Consider the following 27,895-nt stretch of genomic DNA (forward strand, 5'->3'; position numbering starts at 1 on the left):
TGAATATCAAGAAATATTTTATTGTACATGTAATCAAAGTTTAAAAAACAGACAAGAAGGAGCAAGGGACAGACTTATCTAGCATCTCTTAACTATGCAGGGTACAGAAATACAACTAGTAAAGAATCTGCACATATTAGTACCCTTTGCTCCCCTTCCCTGCCCCAGTGGAGGTTATACAAGCGAGACTAGTAATGCTTCAAATCAAGCCTTCTCAGTAATTGCACACTTGACTGACATAGTTGATGTTCAGTTTCACGACAGAGTATGTGCCTTCAAAATAGTTGTTTATAAACCAAATCGCTATCTCTTCAGTGGTTTGTAAGCATTACTCATTCAACACCAGGAGTATACTTAAATGACGAATGATTTAGCAGCCATAATTGTCTTGTTATATCTGAACCGACACTATCTTTAAGTATATCAATTATAGAAAATAGATTCCTTAGGTTTAATAATATGTAGTAGAGAATATATTATCGAGTGGCAAAACCGTAATGTAAAGAAGCAGAGGAAGTATTCACAGGGAAGGGGCGGGAGCTGCATGCTCAGCAGGGGGCATGTTGACTAACCAGAACTAAAAAAGCTGAAGCTCAGGAGTGCCGACTGCAAGGGAGTTACACCTCAGTATCATTGGTGTAAGTTTCAGAACGTCTGGTTTGAAAAATATGCTATTCACCCCACATCTACATCAATCTCCCAGCTTAACTCGTTACCCTAGATCCTCCTTACCTACCACAGTATGACCTTAAACAGTTCTAGCAATGTAACTCATGATCTCCCTTACATGCTGTGAGGAAGAAGGCTTCCATTCTCTTCCAGAGCCAGACAACAAGTAGTCTGTAAGTGAACGCAGAGCATTATCAGGGCTTATTCACCCCTTTAACCACTTGGTTCCCCTCCTAATTTACAAGGTCTTCAGAGCAGAATGCCGAAACTTTTTTTCCAGTACAAGCTCATCTTCTCTCAATAGCTTAGAAATAAGCCTTCACAAAACCTCTAAACTATATAGCATGTATCAAGGGATGAATCACATCAGTGTGACAAGTGCTAAATCCCAAACTGAAGGCAAGACAAGTTTTCCCCCCAAAAAGAGGGGTTATTCTTCAGTGGCCCAACAAGCCTAGCAAATTAAAAGACTCTTTGCAAAACTTCCAGAAAAGGCCCATGGACAGGCAGACAAAGCCAGATCCAAAATAACAGCAACTAACATTTTCTGGATTCTAATGCCCTTTGGAGACTATCAGCTTTTTGGCTTAAAACGTGAGTGAATCATTATGTATTAACGATACCATGATCTTCATCTATTCATCTGTTTCAGCCTAGAGCATGGTCCAATGCAGATTATTAGTGTCAAGTTACACACCTATGACTTGAATTCACTAACACTCATAGCACCACTTGATTGTTGCTGTAAATAAAGACAGTCTAGCCTCTAAGTCCTTTGCCAGAAAGAGACTATTACCTTTGAGAGTTGTGCAACACCAGCTATTCTGGCCCAGCTGACCTACCCACATTTTTTATCCTCACACATATGCATCGGTTTTCAGAAAAATCTTAACAGCTTCAAGCTTAAACTCTGTGACATATTACCTTAGCTTTCCGAGTTTCAAAGTAAGTTCTCCTTACAGTGTTCAAATATAGGAGAATCACACAACTGACAGTCCAATTTATTGACAATCTCACTAGCTATGTCTTGTACGTGCCAACTGCACAGTCATAAAAGCCTCCCTGTTCTTCTCCATACTTCTCAGCTTTGAAACAGGAAAGGATCAATATAGATATCTCATCTCAGGATTAGCAGACCTAGGTGCAGGGAAAAAAGCAGCTGATCTGTACCTCAGTAATTATTGCTCAGTATTTATCTATTTAAGCAACATCAAGGCAGTATTTGAATTTATGCTGCACTTCAGCAGATGCAGATTCCCTACCATTTAAGAAACATCAGCCTTTCCACAGCAAACAGGTCTCTAAAATTTAGCTGGCCATTTTTTCTTAGCCATTACATTTAACAAGGCAGATCTGCTTAGCTTCCCATTCTAACAGCATTACAGAGTTGTCAAAGTATATGGCTCATATCTACAGCCTCTCTTTAGAGTAGCTGGGCTGCACATCTTTGTAAGAACAACAGAAGTTTATTAGCTATGCTAAAACACTACTTAAAGACCCTAGAATTGTTCAAAGACTCACCAGCTACCTAAACAGTTGTCCCACAAAAGCGATTCCACTAATAACTGGACTTGAAGACAAACACTACAAGAAAGCCAGTAAAGGAAATCTTGTGTGATCAAAGGTCCCCTTACTATCTCATCTGAAAGAAGCTACCTGCTGCTCTGAAGTATCTCCTCCTTCCACAGGAATAACCAACGTATCTTTTGGAGGCAGTTTAGACAGTGACTGCTGAAAAGTATTTCTACAGAACTGCTTTTAAGGAAGAGAGAATAAGTTATTTTACTATTTGCACAAATTGAATTTACTACACTCATTTTACTCTGGTAACGTTTTAGCTACAAGGTATCTGTACAAGATATATCAGCAGAGATAGCACATTGTTAACACTACATATGTAAACCGAGGTCCTTTCATCAAGGTGTCATATTGCAGGTAAGCCATTTTACGTTAGTCCAAGAGCCTGCGGAACTGCACTTCCGCACCAAGGAGAGTCCTGGTGAGCCCAACAGAAAAGCCGTGCTCTACAAAGGTGACTGTCCATCCTGGAACAGCAGCAGGAGAAGAATCAAGCAACCAGTGTTTGCGGTAATATTCTTACGAAGGATCCCATTCATTTGGTGCATATTGCTGTACATAAGGTGCATAAACCTGTCACGTATGAGATCAGCGTGAAGAGAAGCCAGTTGCAAGGCTGCAACCAACTACTGGCGTCATGTCCCAGATCTGGAAGAAAATATTGTGGAGAATTATATAGCATTATTATAAGACCTAAAAGGTATTTCTGCAAGAGGACAGAAGCAAACATGAAGAGCTTCCTGGGCACAAGATAACAAATCCTGTTTAAACTATACTTGAGGAAGATGTCATAAAGAGTTATACCAGCCTTACAACCCAAAAGCCAAACTTAGGGCTTTTAGCATTTCTGTATTTTAGAAAATGCTATGCAGTTTGTTATAAACATGCTTACAGAAAAGCAGGGACAGACTGGAACAGTCTCAGTTCTGGCAAGCAAGGCAGATGTACAGCTTAAGTACAGCAAGATTCTACATCAGTCTGATTTCCACATCACAGGGCTTTTAGTGGCAATGCTCCAAGAACCAGAAAGCTCAGTGTGAAGGAAGCCTGCACATTTCATCATGTCTGTGTCCTTAAGGCCACTGGCATATCCTCCTTCTGCTGATGCCTGCTTTGTTTGTCCAGAGGACACCAACAGTAACTAGTCCTGACATCTAGACCCCATGCAGTGGAGTTACAGTTCATTTCCTCATTCAGCTGCAGGAAGACAGTCTGCAACAAATACGATTCCTGCTGCCCACAACAAGTTAGCTTTGTAGCAATAGTTGTCAGAAAGAAAAAAGTACAAAAAAGCATTAGCTCTCCATTAAATATCTCAAATGCAGGAAAGAGGCACTTGAATACCTTCACAATCCGGTCACTCCCACAGGTCACCATTAGCCCTCTGGAGATGTCCATGGACATGTGTGAAATGTTGTGTTTTCCTTCATGAAAGGTTGCCAAGGAAGTGCGGCTGCACAAGAACAATTCAATTGAAAGGCAGCCATCAGATGAAGCTTGATGGCATCATTATAGCAGCACAAAATAAACTTACAAGAAAACTAAATTGCTCAGTACCAATAAATCAGTCCTGAGAACTGCAGTGCCACATAAAAGTGGACAGAATTAAATCAGCAAGTCACGCTAACCCATTGCTTGTGCAGTTATACTGTCACATTTCTTGGCCTTCTGCAGGCTGACTGTTAATAAAACTAGAGCAGAAGTGGGAAATTGCATTAGTAAATAATTCTACTCTTGGGTTATAAACTCAAACTCAGCCACATTTTTTCCTGCTCATTACAGTGAGTCAACTAGGGCACAGCACCTCCCTTTCAAAAAAAAAAAACGCAAACCCCAAACAAACCAAAAATCCCACCAACAAAAACAAACCACAAAACATATAAAAAACACCACCAACCATCTCAAAAATTCGCATCAAATTACTTTGATCCTTGAACATCCCAGTGTCCAAGGGGGTGAAAAGACAGTGAACAGTGAAGTGCTGTTCACATCAAGATAAAAAGGGGGTTCCTTCATTGCTAAGAAGAGTTTAAAGAGACAGCAAATTATGTTTAACCCAATTTCCTTGCATGAGGAAAATAATATTGGGCTGTGAATACTCCTGTAGAAACAATTTTCAGTAAGTGTACATGAATTAATACATATACATCCTGGCAGTTGTGACGCATTGTCAGGCATCCATTCAGCAATTTTGAGTGCAATCGATAGCCTTTTCCTAAACAGAAATATTGAGAAAAGTATGTTTCAACTCTAGATCTGGGCTCATGGGAAAGAAGAAATAAAGTGGATAAAAAAGTTGTAATCCACTTATGATCCAAATCAGCTTGCAAAGCCAGCTGAGGGATCTCTCTCATTGCAGTGCTTTGAGTGCCCAAGGAAAGGGTAGCCTATTATCAGAGTCAGCTTGGCATGTTTGTGTAGCATTGTGCGTGGATGTGGAGCAAGCACAAGTGTTTCTGCACCTCAGCAGTGTTACTTGAATTTATTACTCCTTAATACTCACTCTTCATCCTTGATTGACTCAAAACAGGAATCACAGACACGGACCTGGAACTCAAATCCCATGATTGGGTAACTTGACCGTTTGGTACTGCACTTGCCACACACTGCTTGCCCACATTTTCTGCAATGATGCTTCATGGAGAAAAAAAAAAACAAACAAGAAAATCACTATATTGTGCCACTTGAGCACCTTAACCAGTGTTCACTGAACAACGGCAACAAAGCTTCTGTTTTGCAACCTCATAGGAAGCAACCTGTTAGGAAGAGAATTCTGTTACTTCAACCAAGGACCAAGGACTCTGGAGTTCTGAATAGTCATCTTGGCTATTAATGGGTTTACCTCCATATTCTCCCTGCCCATCCTCTTCTCCTTGCAAGCTCCTTCTGGGAGCAGGGGAAAAAAGAGGGCTGAACAAGCAACCAAGGAAATAACAGTCTAAAAAAGCCAGAAACAGATGAGTGTCTCAGTGCCTCTGTCCAGTCCCTCCAAAAAGCAAGCTGTCACATTCTAGCCCAGTGAGAGCAGGGCTATCACCGTTTCACTGAACTGAGAACCCTACAATATGCTATGCTGCAATTTGCTCAGTTACAGGACACTGTGTGCCACTTCACACAGCACTTAAGGATTAGCTGTCCACAGCTCCAGTGCATAGAAATATTCAGAGAAATCCAACAGAGCACTCCCAGCACAGCCTGCTTTGCCCCTATGATAGAAGTTTGATGCAACACTTTCTGTAGAATTTGGAAATTTCTTAGCACTGACTGGAAGCTGTGACCTCTCAATAAACCCTCACTTCAAAGCAGCAAAAATACCAACAGTTTAAAAGATCTAACAGCTTTAGTGGTTTCTGTTTGCATTTTGCTTAAGTGTTGAAGCACAGCTAAGCACTCAAACCAGCAATCTCACCTGTCTCAACCCTAATGTCTTTGTGTCCCACATCTGCTTTATATTCCAGAAGAAAGGTTGCTCACACTTCTGACAGGAATCGCTTTCTAGCCATTGAGGAGCCTACAAAAGAGCAAGAGATGTAAGCAATCAGAATTATTTCTCCTCATGCAACAGCCAAGGAAGTTGGTTTTACCAACCCAAAGTAAAGTTTTACTTGGAACAATGCCCTGTCTCAGCTCTGGACATTACAATAGATCGCCGAGTGTACAGTACATAGGAAGTTTAGTACAAAAAACCCCCAAACCCAGGACTACAGTTATTTATTACCTACATGCCTCCTACACCTTTTAAGCCCACAGAAGTATGTTACGTTACTGCCTTAATAAGAAAACTAATTCAAACATCTAAGTTATTAAACTGGCTGCAGGCATTCAAAGATTGCTGCTCTGGTTGCCTAGGTGATTTTTAAGAGCTAGTGTAATCCAAATTGTAGAAGCTATGAGGCAGTCATCCCATCTAAGGGGGGGTGTGTGTGTGTGTGTCCAGAAGTAAATATCTTTTCTGCTTCCCTAGGATTGCAGTTTGAAATAATTAAGAACTCATCTGCATTTTCCATCCTGCCCACATCTTCATTAAGCAACTCTTCTCCCACCCACGTATTTTTCCTGCCATAAATCGACTAGGCCAAGTGAAAACAGTTAGAACCTTCACACATTTCAACACTCATATACACTTTAACTGAGCATCCCTGTAGGGGATAGAAAGAAAGGCACAATGCTTTTAGTACATAGACTTGTATAAAGCTGTATAGAACATACATGTTCTAATTCATCTGATGGGGGAGTCTCCCTGAAACTGGACTGGAGGAAAGCTGGAACAACAAAGAAACTTTTTTCCTCAATTCACTTATATCCATAGCTTATAGTAATAAAACAATCATCTCACCATGAGTATTTATTAATACCAGATGTCCAGTTCCTACATCTTCATGTAGCATTTCTGAGAAGACAATCCCCTTTCTGGCTCCCTCTAACAGAAAAACGGGGTATCTTCCTATTATTCTCATCTTAATTTCAGCACTAGATAGGAGATAAAAACCTGCCAACACTACCAGTGCTATTACCCACACACAGCTGGATCTGCCCAACATCAACAGTACAGCTGTCAGTAGAGTCGCTATTCCTTCTAATCAAAAAAGTCAGTCTTCTAATCTTACATACGTATTTAAAGATACCCCATAACACAACTTGCTAGCTAATGCTTCAGAGGCACTATGTTCATCATTCTTCAAACATTTAGTTTCTTTGCTTTTGGATTGGGCTTGATCATGTTTTTCCAACGAGCTCTGAGACATCATGGCTGTTCTAAATTAACCATATTATTTTAATTGTGTTAAAACTGTCTACTATTTAGAAGATCCCTTAATTATTGCACGCAGATCAAGAAGAGAAATGGCTACATCTTGTTTTCCCAATTGTATTATAAGCCAATTCCTTGCAACTACGAAGTTTCATAATATCACAGAAGTTTTGAGGAGACCATGATGCTGAAAACATCAGGAGCATCACATACAGCACTCTGTATGCTTAAGGTGACAGCTCAACACATGTCAGAAAACAGTTCTTAATCCTGACACTTGCATTTAACAAAAAGCAACAGGGCAAGGAAGACCGAGCCTTAAATACCGCTTTATGGGGGCAACCAAAACTCCTATAACTATGGTTTAACCAAAGACTGTAGTAACATACATCTTCTCAGCTCCTATCATGGATATGAACTGATGCAGAAAGAATCTACCTGGCAGGCTCAGTCGCTGTGTACTGAGGTCTTAAAAAAAAAAAACAAAAAGAAAAAAAAAAAAAGTGTTACCTGGGGACTGAATCTCTACATTCTGAACTGCATCTCAAAAACAGCATCTCACTACTTTACTTGCTTCGATACAAGTTGAGAACTTATCCCAAGACTGTTGAAGCACAGTCCATTGGTTTCTTTACGGCAAAAGTTTGCCTGCTTTAAAGTGTCCAGCAGCAAGGTCTGTAGCCATTCCAGCGAGCGCGTCTCACTAAGATTCTAAGCACTCCCAAGTCTGTCCTGCACTTCCCCTGACCTGGGAATCCACCTACTACAATGCAGTATGGACAGCCACTAGAACAGAGCAGGTTTTGATAATATCAGCCTTAAAGTTTCAGGCAACATGAGGACAACTGACTAAGCAAAGCCACATCAGCCTCTGAAAGGGGGGATGGAATAAAAGTCTTTGACCTAGGACACGATCTTACCTCTTCTCGACTGATATCCATGTTCCAAACAGCAATTCCCCCATCAGCTGAACAAGATACCAGCTGCCGTGTCAGTTGGATGTAACAGATAGCCTGCACCTTATCACTGCAGACAAAATAGACATTATTTACCCACAGGTATCTAAATTAAGCTTAATTTCCCAGCAAACCCCAATTTATCCTTGCAAAGCTACCTAGGAAAGCCAAAACTGATTTCCAAACACTTTGCTAAGACTAGTAAGTAGAGCTATGAAAATGAATGAACAGGTACTGTCACCTAAGCAGTACCCTAGCATCAGGATGTTGCTTAGAACAGTTCTTACAGGCTTGACCAGAATACCAGAGGTATAGTTCCACGTTAGTATTTATTGGCAGTAAGCATTGACAGTGAGCTGAGTGTCAACTGGCTCAGCATGCGCGCCAATACTTGTCTGTGTTGGCAAGGGGAGCCAGTTATCAAAACAGAGACAACTGGAAAAATAGAGAGAAATAATTTGTTTCAATATACAGCTAGGAAGCAGATGGAACTTCCATTTTTTCTAACAAATTACAATAAGTGAGTCTATAGCTGCAAAGCAAAGCATGCATACACCAATAATACAAATTAATCCTAAATAAAATAGAAAAACAAAAGTCTACCCTAAGCAACTAAACAAAGGATCTCAACATTACTAGATTGCTTTGCAACATCTAAGCTGAATTAAAAAAGCCATTCTGCTTCTCAGAGGAACTTACTTTCCCATTCAGTATGAAGTTTGATGCTAAGTGTGATGTCTGAAGAGAAACTAACACTGTTACAAGTCTTCACCAGGACACATGATGCAGCAGTAAAAGCAGTATAAAGTCCTCCAGTCATTGACTTCAGTTACTTTTTTGTAACAAGTATTCTATTATTAGTTCTTTAGCCATAAAACTAAATCCTCAAGATTTAACAAGAGTTCTAGGGCTAAGGCTATCAGTTGATCAAAGATGGATGAAGGCATCTATGAAATTAGACAAGAGGAGAATGCACTATACAAATACATTTTTAAACATAAACAAGATCTCTACTACCACTGCATTTCTAAGTAGAATATATCTTGAGTGGTGAATGTGAACTGCCTGTCAGACTGAATAAAGGCCCTGGATTTAAAAATGGCAGCTAGTGTTGTGTCTCCGTAAAAATAAAGAGTTGATTAAATACAGGCAACTACCTACCTAATCCACAGAACAGTGGAGATGTGACATACAGGGAAGTCAAGAGACCTCCCTGTAATTTGGCCAATCAGTTTATCACCTCGCTGATCAAGACAGAGAACACGAACATACTAAAGCTTATTCTACATGGGCACACAAACATGCTTGTATGTCAAGTTTCTAGCCCCACACTCACAGGCAACTCAGTGAAGGATATGCAATACAGAAGCATGTAACTTCTACATAAAGTCCAAGTAAGACGAGTTAGGATTTTTACACACCTCTTTCTATAACCTACTTCTATGTTATGTTGTTATTACCCATGTTTAGAAGTATCAAACATGAGCAAAAAAAAAAAGGACTTATCAGTAATGCTTTCCTAGTACTGATTATCCTTCTTCCACCTCAAAGGCCTCAGAGTTCTGCAAAAAGTTATCTTCCCTGTTATTCACAGATTCAAATATCTTGCCATGCTACTTAGTCCTCCTCAGACTCTGTGTTCATTACAGAACATGTAGGAAAAATAAGACACCATTACGTACTGATGTCCCTGGAGAAGCAGTGTTCGTCCCTTCCTTCCACCAATATCCCACATGATAATGCTGTGATCAGAGGCACCTGAGAAGAGCAGTCGTTGAACAGGATCCCACCACAGGGAAGTAATACTTCCTAGGAAAGAACATTCTGCAGTTAGACCTAAGGGAGCCACTCCCCAACACAATGATGCTCTTCTGGGTCACTAAAGTGAAACCTGAGGTATGCCCTTACTACAGTAACAGATATTGAAAGCCTTAAGGCAAAGGACAGCATGCAACAGCAAGATACAGTCCTGCTAGAGAGGCAAAGAGCATTTGACAACAGAACAAAACACCCCCAAGATGAAAGTTAGATGCAAAGCATAAGCCAGAAAGTTTGATTACCAGCTTGCTGCCCCTTGTAAACTGGTAGTTTGTTTTAAGAGTCAGCAGGCTGCTCTGCGAGCTTCGGAAGATGAAAAGTATTAAAACTTGCCAAGCAGAGACTAATATCTACAATACAGTAAGGTGCTTGGTCAGTGGTTGCAGGACAGCATGCAGTGTTCACAGGTAAACCAACTCCCTTACATGACCATTTACAACCTTAAAATAGTTGGAATAAGAAACAAAGTGACAGTTTCATTGCTATTAGCAAATCTGGCCACTACATACTAAATTACAAAATGAGATTTCAGAAGGCCCAACCTGGCTGTGCACCTCATTAGTCTGACATAAAAAGAAATTAGTCATCTGACAGCAGCAGTCTTATACTAAGCCCATATGCATGATAATGTAGACAGGATACTAAATAAGTAAATTTGTCACTCATGCCACCTATAGTTTTGAAGTTGCAGGGATGTTTTATTCCTTTACAGACATCCTTCCCGTTAAAGCATCATTCCATTGCTCAGTTGTCATCAAAAGCCTTGTTATTCTGAAAGCAAGATGAATGGTAATTACAGCCTAAATTAGTCCTCTCCAGCTCTCTGGAGCACGAGATTTTTCTTGCCTCCTTTAGGGCTACACTGTTTTCAGACTGACCCATTTGGGAATAGTTGTCTCAGAGAACAGTGAGCATCTGTGCCATAAAAGGCAGTTTGAGTATTAACTCAGCCTACACACAGTAGGCTGTTAAACATGGAGAATTCTGGAAACTGGCTTGTTGAAGGGCAAGCTCTAAAACCATTCAAACTGCAAAGCAAACACTGCTTGCTTATGAAGTCACAGTAAGGCAAGAGCTAGAAAGGAAACAAGATGAAGTCAGACTTCTGAAGTCTGGCAAAGAGCACACAGAGAAGAACTAGATGTTATTTAAATTTAGTTACCAGGCCTTGAGAATATTACACAAATACTGTGGAGGAAAAAAGGTTACACATAATCTGTTTTGCTTTTAAAAAAAAGCCAAAAAGCAAACAAGATGAAATAGCTACTATTACACCAATTGAAGAAAAACCTGTTTCTGCCCCTCAAATGTAATCATCTTTTGTACTAGATCAATTCTTGTTTTGAGGATCACAGTTCCCTTAGTGAACTGATATATAAGCCAAAGTTGTCTGCTATGTAGACAGCACTGCTGAAGTTAGTACCTGGACACCCACCACAACTTAATAGAGAGAATACACGCTCTATGTAGTGGCACATCAAGACATACTGCTTTCAGACTAACAACAGTATCTATCAAGGAGTTGCACTTGAACACAGACTAGGAAAAGGAGTCCCTAGGGCCAAGAAAATTATTTTGCTCTTAACTGAAACAATATGAAATTCTGCTTGAAAGCAGAAGAGGCATTTATCATTTGAAAATCTCAACCAGCTTCCCACATTCAAAACCTGCTTTGTCATTTTACAGTCATCTGTAAATCAGGAGTCTACCCAGCTTTAACAAAGTCTACTCTATACTTACAGCTATTAAACAAGACAGCCTTTTCCAGTGGGGCTGAGACTCATGACCCAGTAATTTACCCCTACCCAAATACTAACTAGTCAGCTGATGTGAAAGTTGCCAGTACCACATGGGAAGAGGCATTAAGTCTTGTTTATTTCTCTCAGTATATTATTAAATTACACATTCTCCTCTGATTTGCATTCTTGCCTTACTCATTACAGCAGAGAGTGGCTCCATATCATGTCACAGACTATTTGGTTCTTTGTTCGACGTAAGGATTTCAACTATACTACACAGCGTGAGACATTTGTCTTTGGCTAGACAGTTTTGATTCTAAAAGGCTCTCTAGATTTCTTGCTTATAGCTTAGTTTCAGCTAAACATAGGAAACTGAACTAATAGGAACTCTCATAAAGACTGATCAGAACAGCGAAGTCCACATTGGAAAGAATTAAGTGTTTTTTTAGAATCCAGACTGGGGGCTGCTAAAGCTGCTTTAGGAATTATTATAGTACTACAAGGCCTCCAGACCAAAAAAAATATAATATATTCTTGTCCTTTCTTTTCAATGTTAAGGAAACAAAAGTTTTTAAAGGTGGCCATCTAGTGGATAACTTGTGTTAATTGAATGCATATGTTTACCTTGTATTTTTATTATAGATGAAAAATATTGTCAGTATTTATAAGGTTAAGATTTCCCCTCAGCAAGTATGTGTCTGTTCTTTAAGAGACAGTCATATGTACAGCTTTGAACAGGTTTTGATAACTACTGCCCTGCACTAGTAGTTTATCCAGTATCTATCCTTAAGGGGTAGATCCTCAACTGAACGTCTCATTGCAATTTACAAAGAGGTACTGTAGTACGGGTCAAGTGGAATTAAGATGAAGAATTACTTACCTTCATGTCCTTTGAGTGTTGTGATAACTGAGCATGTATTCTGCTCAAGCTTCAAGAGAGTGATCTGTCCAGAATAATCACCAACAAAGGCATGCCGAGTTTCATGATCATATCTGAACACCAGTCAAGGAGAAGCCTCATTTGCTCATAAGAGTATTTTATGGGACTGAAACAGACAGCACAGCTGTTAGCAATATACTAAATAAACTGGAATGGAACATTTTAATAGGCCAGACAAATACTTATGTAACTACTTCTAAAGGGGTTGGAGACCATAATTAAACGTTTTTCATTCCTCTCTTCTCCCCACACTTCCCTACATGTGCAGGTAACACAGTATGGAAAATAAATATGAAAAGTTTTAGAAAGCCACTGGAGAAGCCAGGAGATAACACATCCCCTAGTTTAAGGCAAGCCAAGTAGATTTAGACCATCTCTAGCAGAAATTTACAGAATACTCTCATGATCTTCTACAAGAGATGCCAGAATTCCTCAGGCTACTTCTTGCAGTGCAGAGCTACCGTTAGGAGCGCCTCACTGGACATTGGGTGGCACTCAGTCCTACCTAGTATGTCCTCCTACAAACTTAGTTTTCTAGCATGTTATACTAGTCGATGCTGCCAGAATAGGAAAACTAAGACACAAGGACGTTAACCCACCACAGCTAGTTTACCTTACAGTGGAAGTACACTCCCAACATTGTAGCTACTGAGAAGGTGAGACCATCTAGTTTCTGTTCTCTGCACTTTCAAATTTACTGATGTGGGTCCTTAAACACAGTATTGAAGACTGAACAGTATTTCAGAAAGGGTTCTGTCGTTTAACACTGACATACAAGCCACACCACATCCTAACATGGGATCTACTAACAAGGTGCCATGTTTGGCAAAAGTATTATACATCGTAACCATGTTCTGATACTCAGTTTTTGTCACTGTAACTACTGTCTCCAGAAACTAAAGCACAGCAAACTGGATGGAACTAGACCATTTGCTGCCTTTGGAAGACCTTTGCTATTCAGGATGTAAACAAGAGCTACAAAAACCCTATACAGTTGACACCAAATAACCCAAGAGTTGTGTATAAACTTACCTGTCCTCCTGGAGCCACACAAACACACAAGCAGCAGCCAGCAAAGCAGCCTACTCTGTGCAACAGAAAAGACTAACTTTAAAAAGTCAGTGTACCAAAGAGCCCACCACCACAAGTGAAAAAGCAGAGGTTTTGTCATCTGATGACATTCTGAAATCTCTTAAGCCTTCAGAATAGAGATAAACATTTCACTTTCAACAAATCCACTAAGTCCCTGAACATGTGATCCTTTCTACATCTTGGAAATTCAGGCTAGCTTTATCCCCACTAATCCAGTAGAGAAAAGGCACTCTGATGTGTTTTTTAGAAGCTTACACAGAGGATCATTAACAACTAACTCCTAAGGAACCTCCTGACAGGGAGACCAAGCACCTAGTACACACACCAGAAAGTTAATTCTTCCAAACACAAGTCCAAAGGCAGGATCAATTACAGTGCATTTTAAAATATCATGCTGTTCATTGGAAATTTATCTTGACAGAAAAGATGATATTCTTTTCTCCATTTTCATAATAAACTGTTCCGTTATTTGCAATAGCGTTAGCTATAGAACCCACTGCATTCAAATAGTGAGGCTCAGAGGCACCAGACTGTTCTGTGAGGTAGTCTCCTAAAACACACACACCCCCCAGTATTAACGCAGTTCTGTGCTGCATGCAGCCGAGGTGAGCTGTACATGAAATATTTTCTGGGACACCATCACCCTGAACACTAAAACAAGGACAGCAAAAAAAGAGTGTAAGTACAACAATACTAATCTGTCAGCTCTTCAGTCAGCAAGGCAGTGTCTGCAAAAATAGGAGACCTCAGAAGGCTACACACGCTGCCAACAACCAAGCAGTTTGCTTTCCTCCTGGTTTCTTAGTACTGCACAGGTATATAGCGATTCTTAGAGAGGTATTTTTTTCAAGAGACGCAGCTGACCTCTTTCACCTTTTGAATTACGCCACTTCTACAACATTACTGCCATTAATCCTCATACACCAACCAGTACTTCCAATTACTGTCTAGCCACACCTAAACTGTCACCATTAAAAAGTGCCAAAAAACAGTTTTAGAATTTAAAGTATTAACTCAGGCTCAGAAGTTTTGATATATGAACTACATTTTAAGCTACTGGATTTGTAAGTTTTTTACAAAGGGTAAAGAATGCCCGGAAGTACTCACAGCTGAATAGACAACCAGAGTTCTTAAGCTACAAATGCTGCAATTAAAAGCAATGTGCAGGAAAGCAAATTGCACAGACAAATTACTACTAGTAATGAATAAAGGTACAGTGTACCCTGTAGCTTAAAGATACAAAAGGTTAACATGAGTAAAGGCAGAAAAATTAAAGCAATCCAAAGGGGGTTTATGATGTTTTATGCATTTGAGTCCTTCTAGAGCACACTGGTATCTGTTGAACAAAGTGACTTGCCTAGGAAGTTTACAGGCCAGGATGTAGGTACAGTTATTAGTCACTTCCACAAGATCCCACAGACAAACATCTCAACATTTGGAACTAATACACACTGCAATTTCTGTAATTCAAGGTCACAACATCCCCTGACAGAAATAATGGTATTAAATATCTAATCAGAATAAAGGTTTGCAGACTTGCAAGAGATTTCACTATTAAAGGAGGGAACAAATGGAGCTAAAGGAACAAAGTACTCCTTTGGTTTCAGGGCAGCAATCATTTTTCAAAAGGATACTGTAGACACGAAGCCCAAGAGGTGAAGTAATGTCTCCCCAGCATACTCCCACTCCTGGTGCACATCCAGCTGATACACTTGTCATGGCCAGTGCTGATAACCCACTCTGATGCCAGGCAGAAAGTAATAGCAGACACTCGATTCTGATGGGCTGTGGGAAGAAAAAGTTTCTGGCTAGTTTTTCCTAAAAATCAAAGTGATGTGTTCGCATGTTCTAATTCAGAGAGACATAGGTTGAAGATGGTACCTAAGCAGTGCCCTAGGGAGATGTTCTTACCATCATACTATACTCGCCTCTAGGCTGAATTAAAAGGCTGGCATTGTTCTGTGTAGTATTTGCCTTCTGAATAGCTTAAGTGAACTGATCATGTCAGTCTGCTAATTTAACCCTTTATCCCAGAGAAAGAAGTTGAGTTCAGCCCAGATACTGGTGATGCCGTGGTTAAGGGGCAGACAAATCCTCAGCTTTCTCTAGTTAGGCCAGTACTTCTGGGAAGTAATGTAATGCATCTAAAAACCTTAACTTTCATCTTTAAGTGCCTCTTTTCCTGATGCCTGGGGAGCTATCCTCAGATGCATGCTTTTAAGCACCTGACAGTGTATCTAGTCCATGCCATTTAAACTGCTACCTATGACAGCAACCAAATCCCACAGAGATTTGTTTAGGATGCTGCCACTAAGCAAAAAATTACATAAGCATTAGAAAGAAGTCCCCCCTTTCCCCCAAGATGCAAGTATTTCCCTGGACTGAGTTGTCAAGTCATCTTCCTTAGGATAAAGGCAGGGCTTGCTGCTTTAGGAACAAGGTCTTTTTCTCCTACGTAAGAACATTGCTTCTATCAGTGTCAGGGAGTCACAAGACAAACCGCACTTTGTTTCACTACATAATCTGCAGTCTTCATGAGCCTCCTTCAGGCCTTTTACATTAATATTCCAATTTCAACCAGCAATCAAGTTTTGTATTTCTTTTAAGGATGTGCAGACAAATGCTGAAATTAGCATCTCCATAGATATTAGAACAATGCCTATTCCCCACGTACCAAAAAAATAAGACCTTTTCCATCCCTATTGCTCTCCTAAGTTGACAGAGAAGGCAAGGACTGTTATCTTCAGCTAGAAGTAACCAAGCCCAGTGATTACAGAAGGTAAGGATGGAAACTGCAAATACCAAAATGTAGAAAGCTCTTACCCTCACGCAGAATAACTACTCCACTTGAAGAGCAAAATCTGAACCACTAGTTCTGGCTCATTACACTCACAGGCTAATGATGTACTGAACTTAATGATAATGACTGCAACTCAGATGACTGAGGATTACTCAGTAACTGAACATTTATCTTAAGGCAGTTATTCCTAACTAAGTGACAGCTAGAAGGTCAGTCAGATTTAAAGCATATTTGGACTTGATTAGTCTGTGACAGTGTCCAGTTTCCCAAGCATTTTAGATGCCTCCCCTTCACACAAATGTTAGTGTAGTCACTGGTCAACAGTTTACCTGGATAGGTCTTCACAAAGTTCATCTTATTAAAGTCCTCTGAAATATGAAACTCCTAAAAGCAAAGCAGAATCATTAGAAAAGATACCACACTGACATAAGCAATATTGATACAAAAAAAAAGAGAGCAGTAACCTCACAGAACAAAATTTGCTTAGCAGCAACATATCTCATGAAAAACTAGCATTTTCAGAGACTGAAGTGTAGCACACTGACACACCAACTGTAAATTAAGGTTAATAGTGAACTACATTTTCAACAGGGAGCATTCTTTCAGAAAAGAGTTTGCTGAATGGAGATTATAGGAAGAGGTAAGGTCTCGCTGTCCCCAGCAGGAATAAGTAACACTGTATCTCGCAGTTAAATTCAAGTATCTGAGTTTTCATAATAGACAGATTTAAGCGAGAGTATTCTCTATTTGATCCATTAGGCTTAGTGAAATTTTAAAAGTCTTATCTTACAATTTCAAGTAGTTATCACTAGAAACATTATTCTATGTAGTACTGCATTCACTATTCACAGGAGTTATCAGTAGAATCACTATTTATGACACTGATGCAGTACCCCAGCTCAGTTATAGGTCAGTTATTATTTTGACCTTATTTTCATAAAGAAAGGAAACCATTAAAGCATCTGGGAGAATCACAAGATTCCCCTCCTTTGCCAAGAAAAGAGGGGAAGAATACAGACCCCTTTCTGTTCTGCCATATATATCTGCTCTCTTGCTGTAATTGCTCACCCTCTCCCAGAGTACAGAGAGACAGAAGGAAGACTTCCCAGAAGGAAAAGAAACCAACCCTGCCTCTTGTAATTTTAGAGCTAGCGTTGAAATTTCCACATCATAAAAAGATCTACATCAAGAAAATCCAGAGACACTTGCATGGCAAGACACAGGCTGATCCATACTTCTGGCCAGATGCAAGCCAGCTGCAGCTCACAACCCGTTAGTGCACCACCACAGCACTCTGCCCAGCTTAATGTACTCAAAATTATTCCTTGACAAAGTGTCATTGTTTGGGTCCACTGCTACACTAATGGCGCAGTGACTTCTTGAGGTTAGCTGGCTCCCACCTGGCCAGAAGAACCCTTGTTTATTTGCAGTCCTCCCATGTACATCTCAGATGAACTGCCAAGAAGTTCAGCCATTTAGTAGTAGCTGCATTCCAAAAAGGGAAAGAAAAATTATCAGCTGCCAGCAACACCTGGTGCTCACGGAAAATCTAGACAATTCTAATCTACATTCTGAAGAAAAGTCACAGCAACTTACCATGATAGCTCCATTATCCTGGCCTACAAATATTCGTCTGCTGTCATGATGATAAGCCATAGCTGAACACGGTGCTGTCAAAAAAAGCAAGTGCATTAGAGTTACTGGAATACAGGTATCAGGATACACAGAACTTTTGTTAAAACCAATTCTTTCATACAGGAAAAAAGCTGTTTAAGTAGCTTGATAGAAATTAGTCTGCAGAGATAATGTCCCTTGGTAAGACAGTTAAATTCCCATATGTGAACTGAAGAAAGGTACACTACTACAGTAACTCAGATATACTACTAGGCACCATATGCAAACACCATTTCCTGCCACAAGGTGCAACTTGGTAAAAGGAATTCCACACAGGATGAAAGCCTAACCAGCAGCAACAGCATGTGCAGATGGTTACACGGAAGAACTTGAGTTCACTAAAATTATCTCAAATAGAGTCCCGAGTTGTATACCAGAACAATATTCCAATTCTTTACATTTGAGGACTGTATCATTAGAGAGTAAAGCGCTAGACAGAAATAAGTAATTGCATGCCAACTTCATATGGAATCATGTTTCAATATCTGCAGCTTTAAGGAGACTCATGTTTTTGAGATTACATACAATTTATTTCAGCAGAAAACCTCTAAAGACCTACTTCACTTTTTGAAATTAAGAGCTAAAATAAACGTGAAAAACAACAACAACAAAATTACAATAGTGTCCTAATGAAAATTTTGCAAAAAAAATTCACTGAAGAGTGGCCCCACTAAACTTCCAAATTACAAGGATGAAGATACAGTGTTCTAAACCTCCTTCTCCAAGACCATCAGAAAATGTGGCCTTGAAGGTGGTTTTAGAAATTCAAACCCAGACAGGACAGTCTGGAATATTACAGTGGTCATATTACATCAGGACAAGTCCATCCCTTGGAACTACCTAAAGGCACACTTGATTTCGTATAAACCTTTATAGAGCAGTCTAAATAGTCTATTCAGAAAATTGATAAATTGAGCAAGTGTTGTAATTTAGACCAACTACTGAAGAAAAAAAAAAAAAAGATTACAGTTGGCATTTCTGATCTAGATCCTAGGCTACTCAGCCTGCAGCTGAAAAGACACAGAACATCAAGGAGTCCAATTCTTCGATCTTCATTTAACATTTGTATGTAAGTTTCTGCAGAAATTGACATTCCAAAGACTATCTTTTGTTTGTGTGATGGTTTGTTTTGTCATTGTATTACCTCTTTTTGTACATGGCATGTGTCTAGGTTAAAGAAGTTACAGCAAAGCACCCAGGCCGAGTGGTGTTTCAAAATCAAAAAAAGCACACTGACACTCAAGATCTACCCAATACTGAAGCTGCTACTCAGTATTGTTTTCTTAATAATATAAATGTAGGGGGAAAAATGCACACCTTAGAAAGCTGAGAATATTCTTCTGTCTTAATTTTCAGCTTGTGGTTTGAAAAACTAACTTTTTTGGCAGACAAGTTATTTGCCAGCATTTGAGGCACCTACAGCTGCAGATCCACACAGTGATTTACCTGGTGAAGGATCTGGTTCTGACAGAACACTGCCTTAGATCTTATGCACTGTGCAATTAAAGTCTGAGCTAAAGTTGCTGCAAAATTGCCAAATTCAAGATCATCGAGTGAATCCAGCACTTGAGGAAATGGGAAGGAGTCAGCCCCACACAGAGCACAGGTACAAAACTCATGCTGTGCTTGGACATCACTTACCATCTCCAGCACTGTACTTACATGACATGGTGTGATAGATGCTGGGCCAGTATTGTCCGCTGTCTCTCTTCAGCCATACTCGTATTGTTCTGTGTTGTGGGAAGAGTGATGAGAAGACAGTTGTAAGCACACCATCAGAACCAGTTCATTACTTATATACCAGCTCCAATCCTCTCAGCTTTTGTGCTACTCAAACGTAATAGAGAAACAACATAATAAAAATAGTAGTACTCCAACGCTACTAACATAACAAGAATAATGGTACTAAGAGTAGCTACCCTTTGATTCTGAACAGTTTTCTTCAAATCTATTTATACAAGTTCCATTAAACATGAAATGGAAATACTATTTCAGCTCACCTCAGACATTGCTACATATTGCATCCCTTTAATTCTTTCTCCTTGGTTCTGGCTGATTTAAGTCGAATTCAAGTTGCAGGAACTTTCCAGCTGTGTCAGAGGAAGCCACAGCTTGCTTTATAGTAGATTAAGTTTAAAAAAAGAATTCCAAATCACTCCTTATGGAAGCCTGAACTCCTGAATTTTTACAGCTCCTCTGCGCAACTCATCCTTCAGCAAGCCAGATGCTGAATATTAGTAACAGAAGCACTTCATTCTCCAGACCAGCATATTACTGACATCTCCATCCCCAAATATTGATGTATGGATCCATGGAGAACCTCATATCTAGTTCAGCACTATTCCCTCTAATCCACACTTCTACTCCCTCATGTACAAACACAAAGGACAATCAATGTTAGTAGTACTGTTGCTTTGCACTGCTCCTCTGGCCTAAATACCAACAGAATTGATTAGCCCGTCAAATGGAAATGGAAAGAAGCTGACAAGACTACCTGGACTGCATTCTAAGGCTCTTTATAAAATTGTTTTTAGTTTGCAACCTTCCAAATCAAGCGTTGGAAGGAAAGGAAAAATGGTCTTGAGAACATTTAGCATTGTAACACTCCCATGACTGTCAAATCCTGGGAGGAGGGATGTAAGAGAATCAGCAAGGGAGTGGAAAGTTATCGTCAGTTAAAAACATTCCTACAATAGGCATACTTGAAGGGAATCTACATCAAGAAGTTAAGAGAACACATAGACACAGTAGGTAGCGTTAAGGTTATTTTAAGCCTACTTGAAACTTCCTCTCCAAACCATTGTTTGACTTCTTGTCACTGTTTAAATCCAACTTCCTCCTTCCTTAAATGGAAACCTAAATGATCTGTAAATCCATGTACCTGGCAACACTGTCAAGAGATTTCATTGAGATGAGTTGTTCTATTTTAAAAAAAAAAAAAAAAACCAACAAAACCAAACACACCTCAATGCATCTGATATTTAGCATTTTTTAGAAAAAAACTAGGGGATAGATTTGCTAAACATCATACAAAATTGCCACTAAGAGTTCAATAAAAAGAGTACAGGAGGGGACTAGTATCTTGCATCAGAACTAGAACTCTGCAGGTTGAAGAAATATAGGTAGCATTTTCATTTTGTAATCCATTTAAGGGCTTTTCTTTAAAGGACCACACAAAGATGACAACACCCACCCTTAATGTACTCCTTTCCTTTTCTAAAACTTGACATCAATATAGCTGAGTACACACTGCCTCAAAACGATGATTTTCAGGTTTTGAATCAAACCACTCTTCCACCAGTTCCGTGACAAATGCACATTACTCCAGTCCATTAAACAGGTTGCATTAAGACTGTCTCTTAAAAGCTATCACTTCCTCTTTACAAGAATTGACACCCTGCCTCACCGTCAAAAAGTTAACACTTTCAGAAGAGCAGTTATTTCTTGGTAACATGAGAAAATGAAAAAAAGCCACAATGCTGTGAAGTCATTTTCATGATGCAAAAGCATGGGTTAGCACCTATGCATTTTTAGCAGCTGTTTAATCTGCTTTTTAAAACTGCTCCATCATACTCAAACTGTTCTAAACGTCTCAGACGGTAGCTTCTACCTTTACAAATCTCTTTCACTTCTAACCAAAATCATGGAATTATATATATATATATATGTATTTATATGAAGACTAAGAGTTGCCATAGTGATTGAGATGCATTGCTGATTTTCCCAAAGTAGACATTGTTTCCCCTCAGTATTCTGGTCAACTATACTGAATTAGGAATTCATATAAGGAAGCAAGGATTTGCTTTTTCTAAGCAAATTATTTCCTGGAAGTATGATTTCTACACTGATCATCAACAATACAGTCCCTCAATAAAGTTGAGCGTCTAGGCAAACAGCTGCAAGAGTTAGCAAAATTAACTTCTGAAAGCTTCTTATTTTGGTTTAAGCAAGATTTAGACTTTGCTAGCCTCACGCTGCCAAAGATAAGCTGTGAGACAGCTTTATATCTAATTATACAAAGCTCTGAGCAAAATTTGAAAAGAGACGTTTCATAGTAGTCAGCAAATAACCTGTGCCAAAATACCACTTCTACTTTTCTCTCCTGTAAACCTGTTGTTGTACTGTATCTACTTTTGTTAGGACCAAATAATTTATGGAATACCGTTTCTAGCTTAAAGGACTAGAGAAGTCCTCCACTAATGCCACTTCCACATTCTCCTACCATGAAAATGTTTTATTACGTAAACCACCATATCAATCCTAGAGTTTTCCACATTCTTCTCAAAACTTGGTCTTTACTTAATGAAGAAGCCTGTGCTCAGTACCTAAGTGCTAGGTACCACTCATCTTTCCTCAAGCATTCCCTATTAAGGGCCTAGAAAGATACAGGTTTGTTTGACAGCAGTCTCAGTAAGGATGTAAAAATGTTGAAACTCATTAAGGAGCACCCAGAGCTAGACACATCCACTTTCAATCACTGTAGACTCAGACATCTGAGAGTAGCAAGAGGAATTTAAACAAGATTAAAGAAGACCTCCAAACTTCCCTAACTGAGTATTGAACCAAAAGTTGCTTTCAGCTGGAAAGCATACATATTTATAGAAGAGTAATTTGAAAGGGGTTTTTTGGCTGTTTTCTTGTTTTTTGGGGTTTGGTTTTTTTAAAATATAATATAAAGAAACAATGCATACAAAAGTAATCTTTAAGCAATACTGAGTGTGGCCTTACCAATTACTAAGGATTTCCCTTGTTCTCAGTTGCTGTTTCTTTCACAGAGTCAAGCACCGAACAGTGCTGGAGAAAAAATTTGGGGTTTGAGAGCAGAGAAAAATCCTTCAGCATTCCAACAGTATTTGTGCTCATACCACATAAACTGCCCTCTAAAAGCCAAATGCTCGCATGGCAGGGAGAAAGAACTGATGAAATACGAACAGGCAAATCCAAATGTGTTACAAGCACTGCTGCAAGTACTACATGGCTACACCAGCCTGTTCCAAGAACTGCATCTTCCCAACACCTTCAAACCACAAACAATTGCTTTCCTATCTGAAATCAGTCACTAACTTGTTTTCCTAGCAAGAGCAGAAGACTGGATTTTTCTGGTAGTCAAAATAAAGCAGAAGTATTCAGATTGCTATTGACAGTGTTCCCAAAACAGCATTAGGAATCTGGTTTTTAATTACAGTGTGATACAAGTTCAAGGACATCACTTGCAGTTGATGCTTTTTATCAAATTTAGCCTCACTAAAACATTAATTTTGACCAATATTTAAAGTTCCATAACCAAAAAAACCCCTAATACCACAACTGTTCTGTGATCAGCAGCAGCAGTTCCAACACAATAGCAGCTGCTGATGGTTACAGAACAGCAGCATTCAGATGTGCTAGTGACTCTACAGATCCTGTTAGCCTGTGGTAAATACTGTACTTTAACCTTGCATTTACGGTCTTGTACACTAGCTTATTATCCCTCAGCATTCCCAGCTGCAGCTGGCAAACACTTCTCTTGCTTTAGTTATTTGTCTGCTGACAACAAAGATAATAAGGCTATGTCCAGAGATTTTACTGTATCACAGACCTGTCCAGCCCACACTGGCCTATCTCAGCTCTGAGAAAACACGAGCAAGCCTCAAGCAGACTGATCCAACTCACAGCTGGTACCTGAGCTAGCTGCCCAGGCTGAGAGACACACTGAAACAATTCCAAACATTGTCTTGGAGCCAGGGTCAGGCAAGAGGCTCATAAGGACACTGAGTTAATCATCCTTTCTAGGTAAATTCTGAGAAAGCTTCACAGATGGAAATTATCCTGTGAAAAAGTCTGATTGGGAAAATTAACTACTGCACTCCTGCGGGTATTCTTGCTGCCTATTTTGGCTTCAAAACTTTAAATAAAAAAGAGCTAGATTTTTATTTGCATTCACGTATTTGCTATGTCATCTTTTGTACCCTCAAGGAAAAAAGTTACCATTACTTCTCATTGTAGAAAACATAATTTAAACCAGAAAGAACTACAACCCCTCTAAGAGAAGGACAATCTACAACATTTCTGCAGAACGTTTGTGCACCAATGTTTTCCTCACTCAACTTATAAACACATGCCTCTGACTGGTTTTTATGAAACACTTGACAGCCTTAGCTGTATTAAGACATAATCAAAAATACTTCAGCCCTACTCTTTTGGTGTGCATAACAGCTCTTTCACTTCTTGAACTCTGTACTTTGCTTGCTGCTAGCAGCATAATCAGTTACGCAGTATTAACACCTACACGCCGTTTTTAGTGAACAAACAGGACCGCAGTAAGTTTGATAACACATTAAACTGGAGGTGAAGGATACATAAGTAGGCTCTGATGTGCTGTAGGAGGTATCCCAGATTAGAGACAATACAGCACACCAGTTTCTGAAAGTTTCAGGATCTAAATAAACTCTCATAGTAAGATCGGCACCACAAATTTAGCCTTGAGTCCAAAGCTTCTCTTAGAAATTTACACACACCAAAGGTAGGCAACAGCTTTGGCTCTCCTTGCACAGGTCTGTATCTGGTATCAAAATCTGCAGAGATGAAGATGCAGCTGCATCCTTGGCTCTTACCAACAAGAATGCAGACTGCTACCTTCAGCATCAGATCTTTAAGCTTAAAGGCTGGCGTCGTCTGCTATAGGCAAGCCTCTGCCATGAAAGTCTGTTCAGGTTTAACTCGGATATGAACTTGTAAAAATTGCTTCTCCCTCTTCTGTCCTTCAGGAAGCGCACCAAAACAAACTAAACACAAACATATTAACACTTAGCCCACACTGGCACCCAAAACACCAACTTCATCCTGTACAGGACTATGATACCAGAACCACCACACATAAAAGTGGAATAAAAAGGAAGCTGCTCAGTCTCCTCCAAAACCTGTTACCCAACATGTACTACAGAAAATCATTTCCACAGGAAGAGAAGAGACAACCAAGTCTGTCTTGCAATCAAAGCCAGAAAACATACCTAACACATCCAAGCGTCACCACTTGCTGCAAGCTAGGTACAATTGCTGCCATGGGTCAACAAGGAGTAGTATGTACTACTGCTTCAAAGGGTCAACATTCAAATCCTGCTGCTTTTACATAGGCATTACTACAGCGAAGGAAGCTGTTAACCTCTTTACCAGGGAGAAAATTGCATTTTAACTCTAAAGAAGCCATACTAAGTGGCAAAACGAAGCTCTGAAGAGGCAGGTGCTGTTCTGTGAAGTCACAGAACTGTTTCCCTCTGTTGCCCACCTTCCAGTGCACACATTGCACAGTATGATATCATGCAGTCTAAGAGCATGAAAATATTTAATACATCGATATCTAATTGTATAGTTTGAGAAGCACATATACCTTTTATCCTCTGATCCCGCTAACACTCTGCTGAATGCTTCCAGCACCCAGAACTCCAGCATTCTGGAAGCTTGGGAAAGATATCTGTCACATTCTATAGAAGCTGATGGATAATCCTAACACTAATATTAATGCACTTAAGAGCACCTCTTAGATGGCCTGTTACAATAAGCACCCAATCTGATGGCTGAAAAAAATATTTTTGAGGAAGAGGAGTCTGACTCAAAGTACTTCAGAAAAATATTTTCAAATAGCCTTTAAACAACACAGGGAAATCTTTGCCTTTATAGTTACCCCAAATTTACAGCATTTGTACTTCAGGCATTTAGAAATCAGTGATTAGTTTTTACTCCAGTTCCAATAATTGATAGCTCACCTAAGACTTAAGTGTGCTAATCTTTGGGGGTGGCGGAGTGGGGAGGTGGAATCTGATTAGCCATTTTAAAGTAGTACATAATTAAGTCTTCCCCTTCCAAATTCAACTACTTCTGCCTGATCTCTAAAGAGTTCAACTGGCACTTGAAAACAATTCTTGGAATGCCAATGAAAAATACATTCTTACCACCTCTCCAGTGGAAGTAAAGATAAGACTAGCACTTCCTGAATTCTCAGAAGTGCTGGTAATCAGCACCAGTAAGTGCAGCTATGGCTTCACATTTTTTAGTAACAGATTTATGTTGCCACGTCACCGCGAAGTATGACAAGTTTGTCAGTGTTTCTACCTGGTCTGCATAACAGCACCATGACATGTCCTATACAAATTTTGTCACTTTAAATGCCAGCTAATGAAAAACTAACAGTATCTGGTAAACTTCACTTAAACCAGGACAAGTTTACATCCTTTGCACTTAATCTGTCCCCCTCCCAAATCCTGAATGCCTTGGCTAAGACTATGCTTATGAAATTAGCATGTGGCATTGCTAGCTGGTCTGTTTGCTCTTTTTGACCTAAAAATAAACACCAGAAAACCTTGTTTACCCGTTCAGGTAACACCATAGCTCTACTTATTTTCAGCACTCATACTCCCACAAGGTCAGGCTTTTCAGATAAGATTTAATGCAAAAATGAACGCAAATTCAGTTTTAAAAGTTATACATTATAACAGTAAAATTATCCTTCCACCAAGCTACATCTCAAAGAAGGCACTTTCGTACTTTAACATGCTTCTTTCAAACACTGCCACAGTTCTGGACAGGAGCTCTTAAGAAGCATCTCCTACCCCTCTTCATATTTAAAAGTCACTTTCCACATAGCACAGGGGAAATCCCAGCTCTCACCACTCCATTGTAGACCCCTCACCTCTCTCCTAGCCAGCAACCCTCTGTGCTACTTGCTTCCTTATTTTCACTTCTGTTTCGTCTGAGTAACTGCTTAATGACATTACCAGCTTTTGTGACAGATGTTTCACATGCTGTGTGCACCAGTGCCAAGGATCAGGATTAGACTCTGAAGACATTTTCCCTTCCAGACAGAAACCACTGTCCTCAGCAGCTCATCACCACCTCTCCCCTCAGATCTGCCAACTCACTCCCTGAGCTGTTTCAGCCAGAACGAAACAGGCTGAAGACCTTCAAACTGAGCCATCAGGATGGGCTTGTTTTGACTGAAGCAGCTCGGGGAGCCTCAACCCTCCTGACAGACCGGGGAGCAGCAACGTACCTACAAGTGATTCACCCAGCTGAAGACTGAGTAAAACGTATTCCTACGTTTTTCGTTCTGCTCATAACCGTTGTAGAACCCTTTCACACACACCAGTTGTACTTTTCCAGCTAGTTCGGAGGGGCCGGGACGCAGGCACGAAGCACAGCAGCTTTTTCCCACCAGGAGCGGAACGCTGCCGGCCCCCATAGCCGCCGGTCGGCCAATGCCGTTTCCCTCCCTCGAACTGCAGCTTCAGTCATTTCCTTATGACTCCAGGCTAAGAGTCGTGGCTGCGTGCCGCCGGGCAAAGTTACAGGCTAAAAAGCGATTTCCCCCCCGCACCCCACCCCAGTGCCCCGCTTCCCCGGCTCAGCCAGCTCCCGCCGGCCGCCACCTTCCGCGGGGGCCGCGCCGCCGCTGCGCCTCGCTCGGGGGGCTGCGGGACCGGGGGGCTCAGCCCCAGCCCCGCACGGAGCGCAGACCTCCGAGGGAGAGGAGGGGGACCCGCCCCGCCGCCGAGGGGCCGGCCCTGCCCGCCCGCCCCCGCCGCCCCGGCCTAGCCCCTCGCCGAGCGGGCCCTGAGGGGCCTCACCGCCCCGCGAGGCGCCTCGGCGGGCCGGGCCGGGCCGCGGCCGCCGCTTACCTGTCCTCGCTGGCCGTGATGACCCCGTCCTCCTTGGGGATGAGGAGCGCGGCGCTCACCACGTCCTGGTGCCCCTCGACCTTGCTGAGGAGGACGGGCCGGCTGCTCTGCGGCCGCGAGTGGATCTCGGCCGCCATGTTGCCGCGGGGCCGGCCCGGCGCCCATCAGCTGACGGCGCGGGGAAAGCCCGGCGGCCGCCGTAACGCTGCGTGTAGCGGCGCCGCCCCGC

At 40.7% G+C, this 27,895-nt stretch overlaps 1 protein-coding gene across 1 annotated transcript; it reads right to left on the reverse strand.

Moving 5' to 3' along the window:
• On the reverse strand, window positions 1-27,895 carry WDFY1 (WD repeat and FYVE domain containing 1). The gene is made up of 12 exons (XM_055723526.1): window positions 27,667-27,895; window positions 19,679-19,746; window positions 17,939-18,012; window positions 16,672-16,726; window positions 15,177-15,327; window positions 12,391-12,503; window positions 9,636-9,762; window positions 7,918-8,023; window positions 5,657-5,758; window positions 4,751-4,881; window positions 3,592-3,700; window positions 1-2,895 (listed from the first exon to the last, which is right to left on the reverse strand). Exons 1-12 carry the CDS (start codon window positions 27,801-27,803, stop codon window positions 2,836-2,838), a joined length of 1,233 nt encoding a protein of 410 aa, XP_055579501.1. The 5' UTR covers window positions 27,804-27,895; the 3' UTR covers window positions 1-2,835.

This window comes from Falco cherrug, chromosome 11 (assembly GCF_023634085.1).
Source record: "Falco cherrug isolate bFalChe1 chromosome 11, bFalChe1.pri, whole genome shotgun sequence".
Taxonomy (NCBI): Eukaryota; Metazoa; Chordata; class Aves; order Falconiformes; family Falconidae; genus Falco; species Falco cherrug.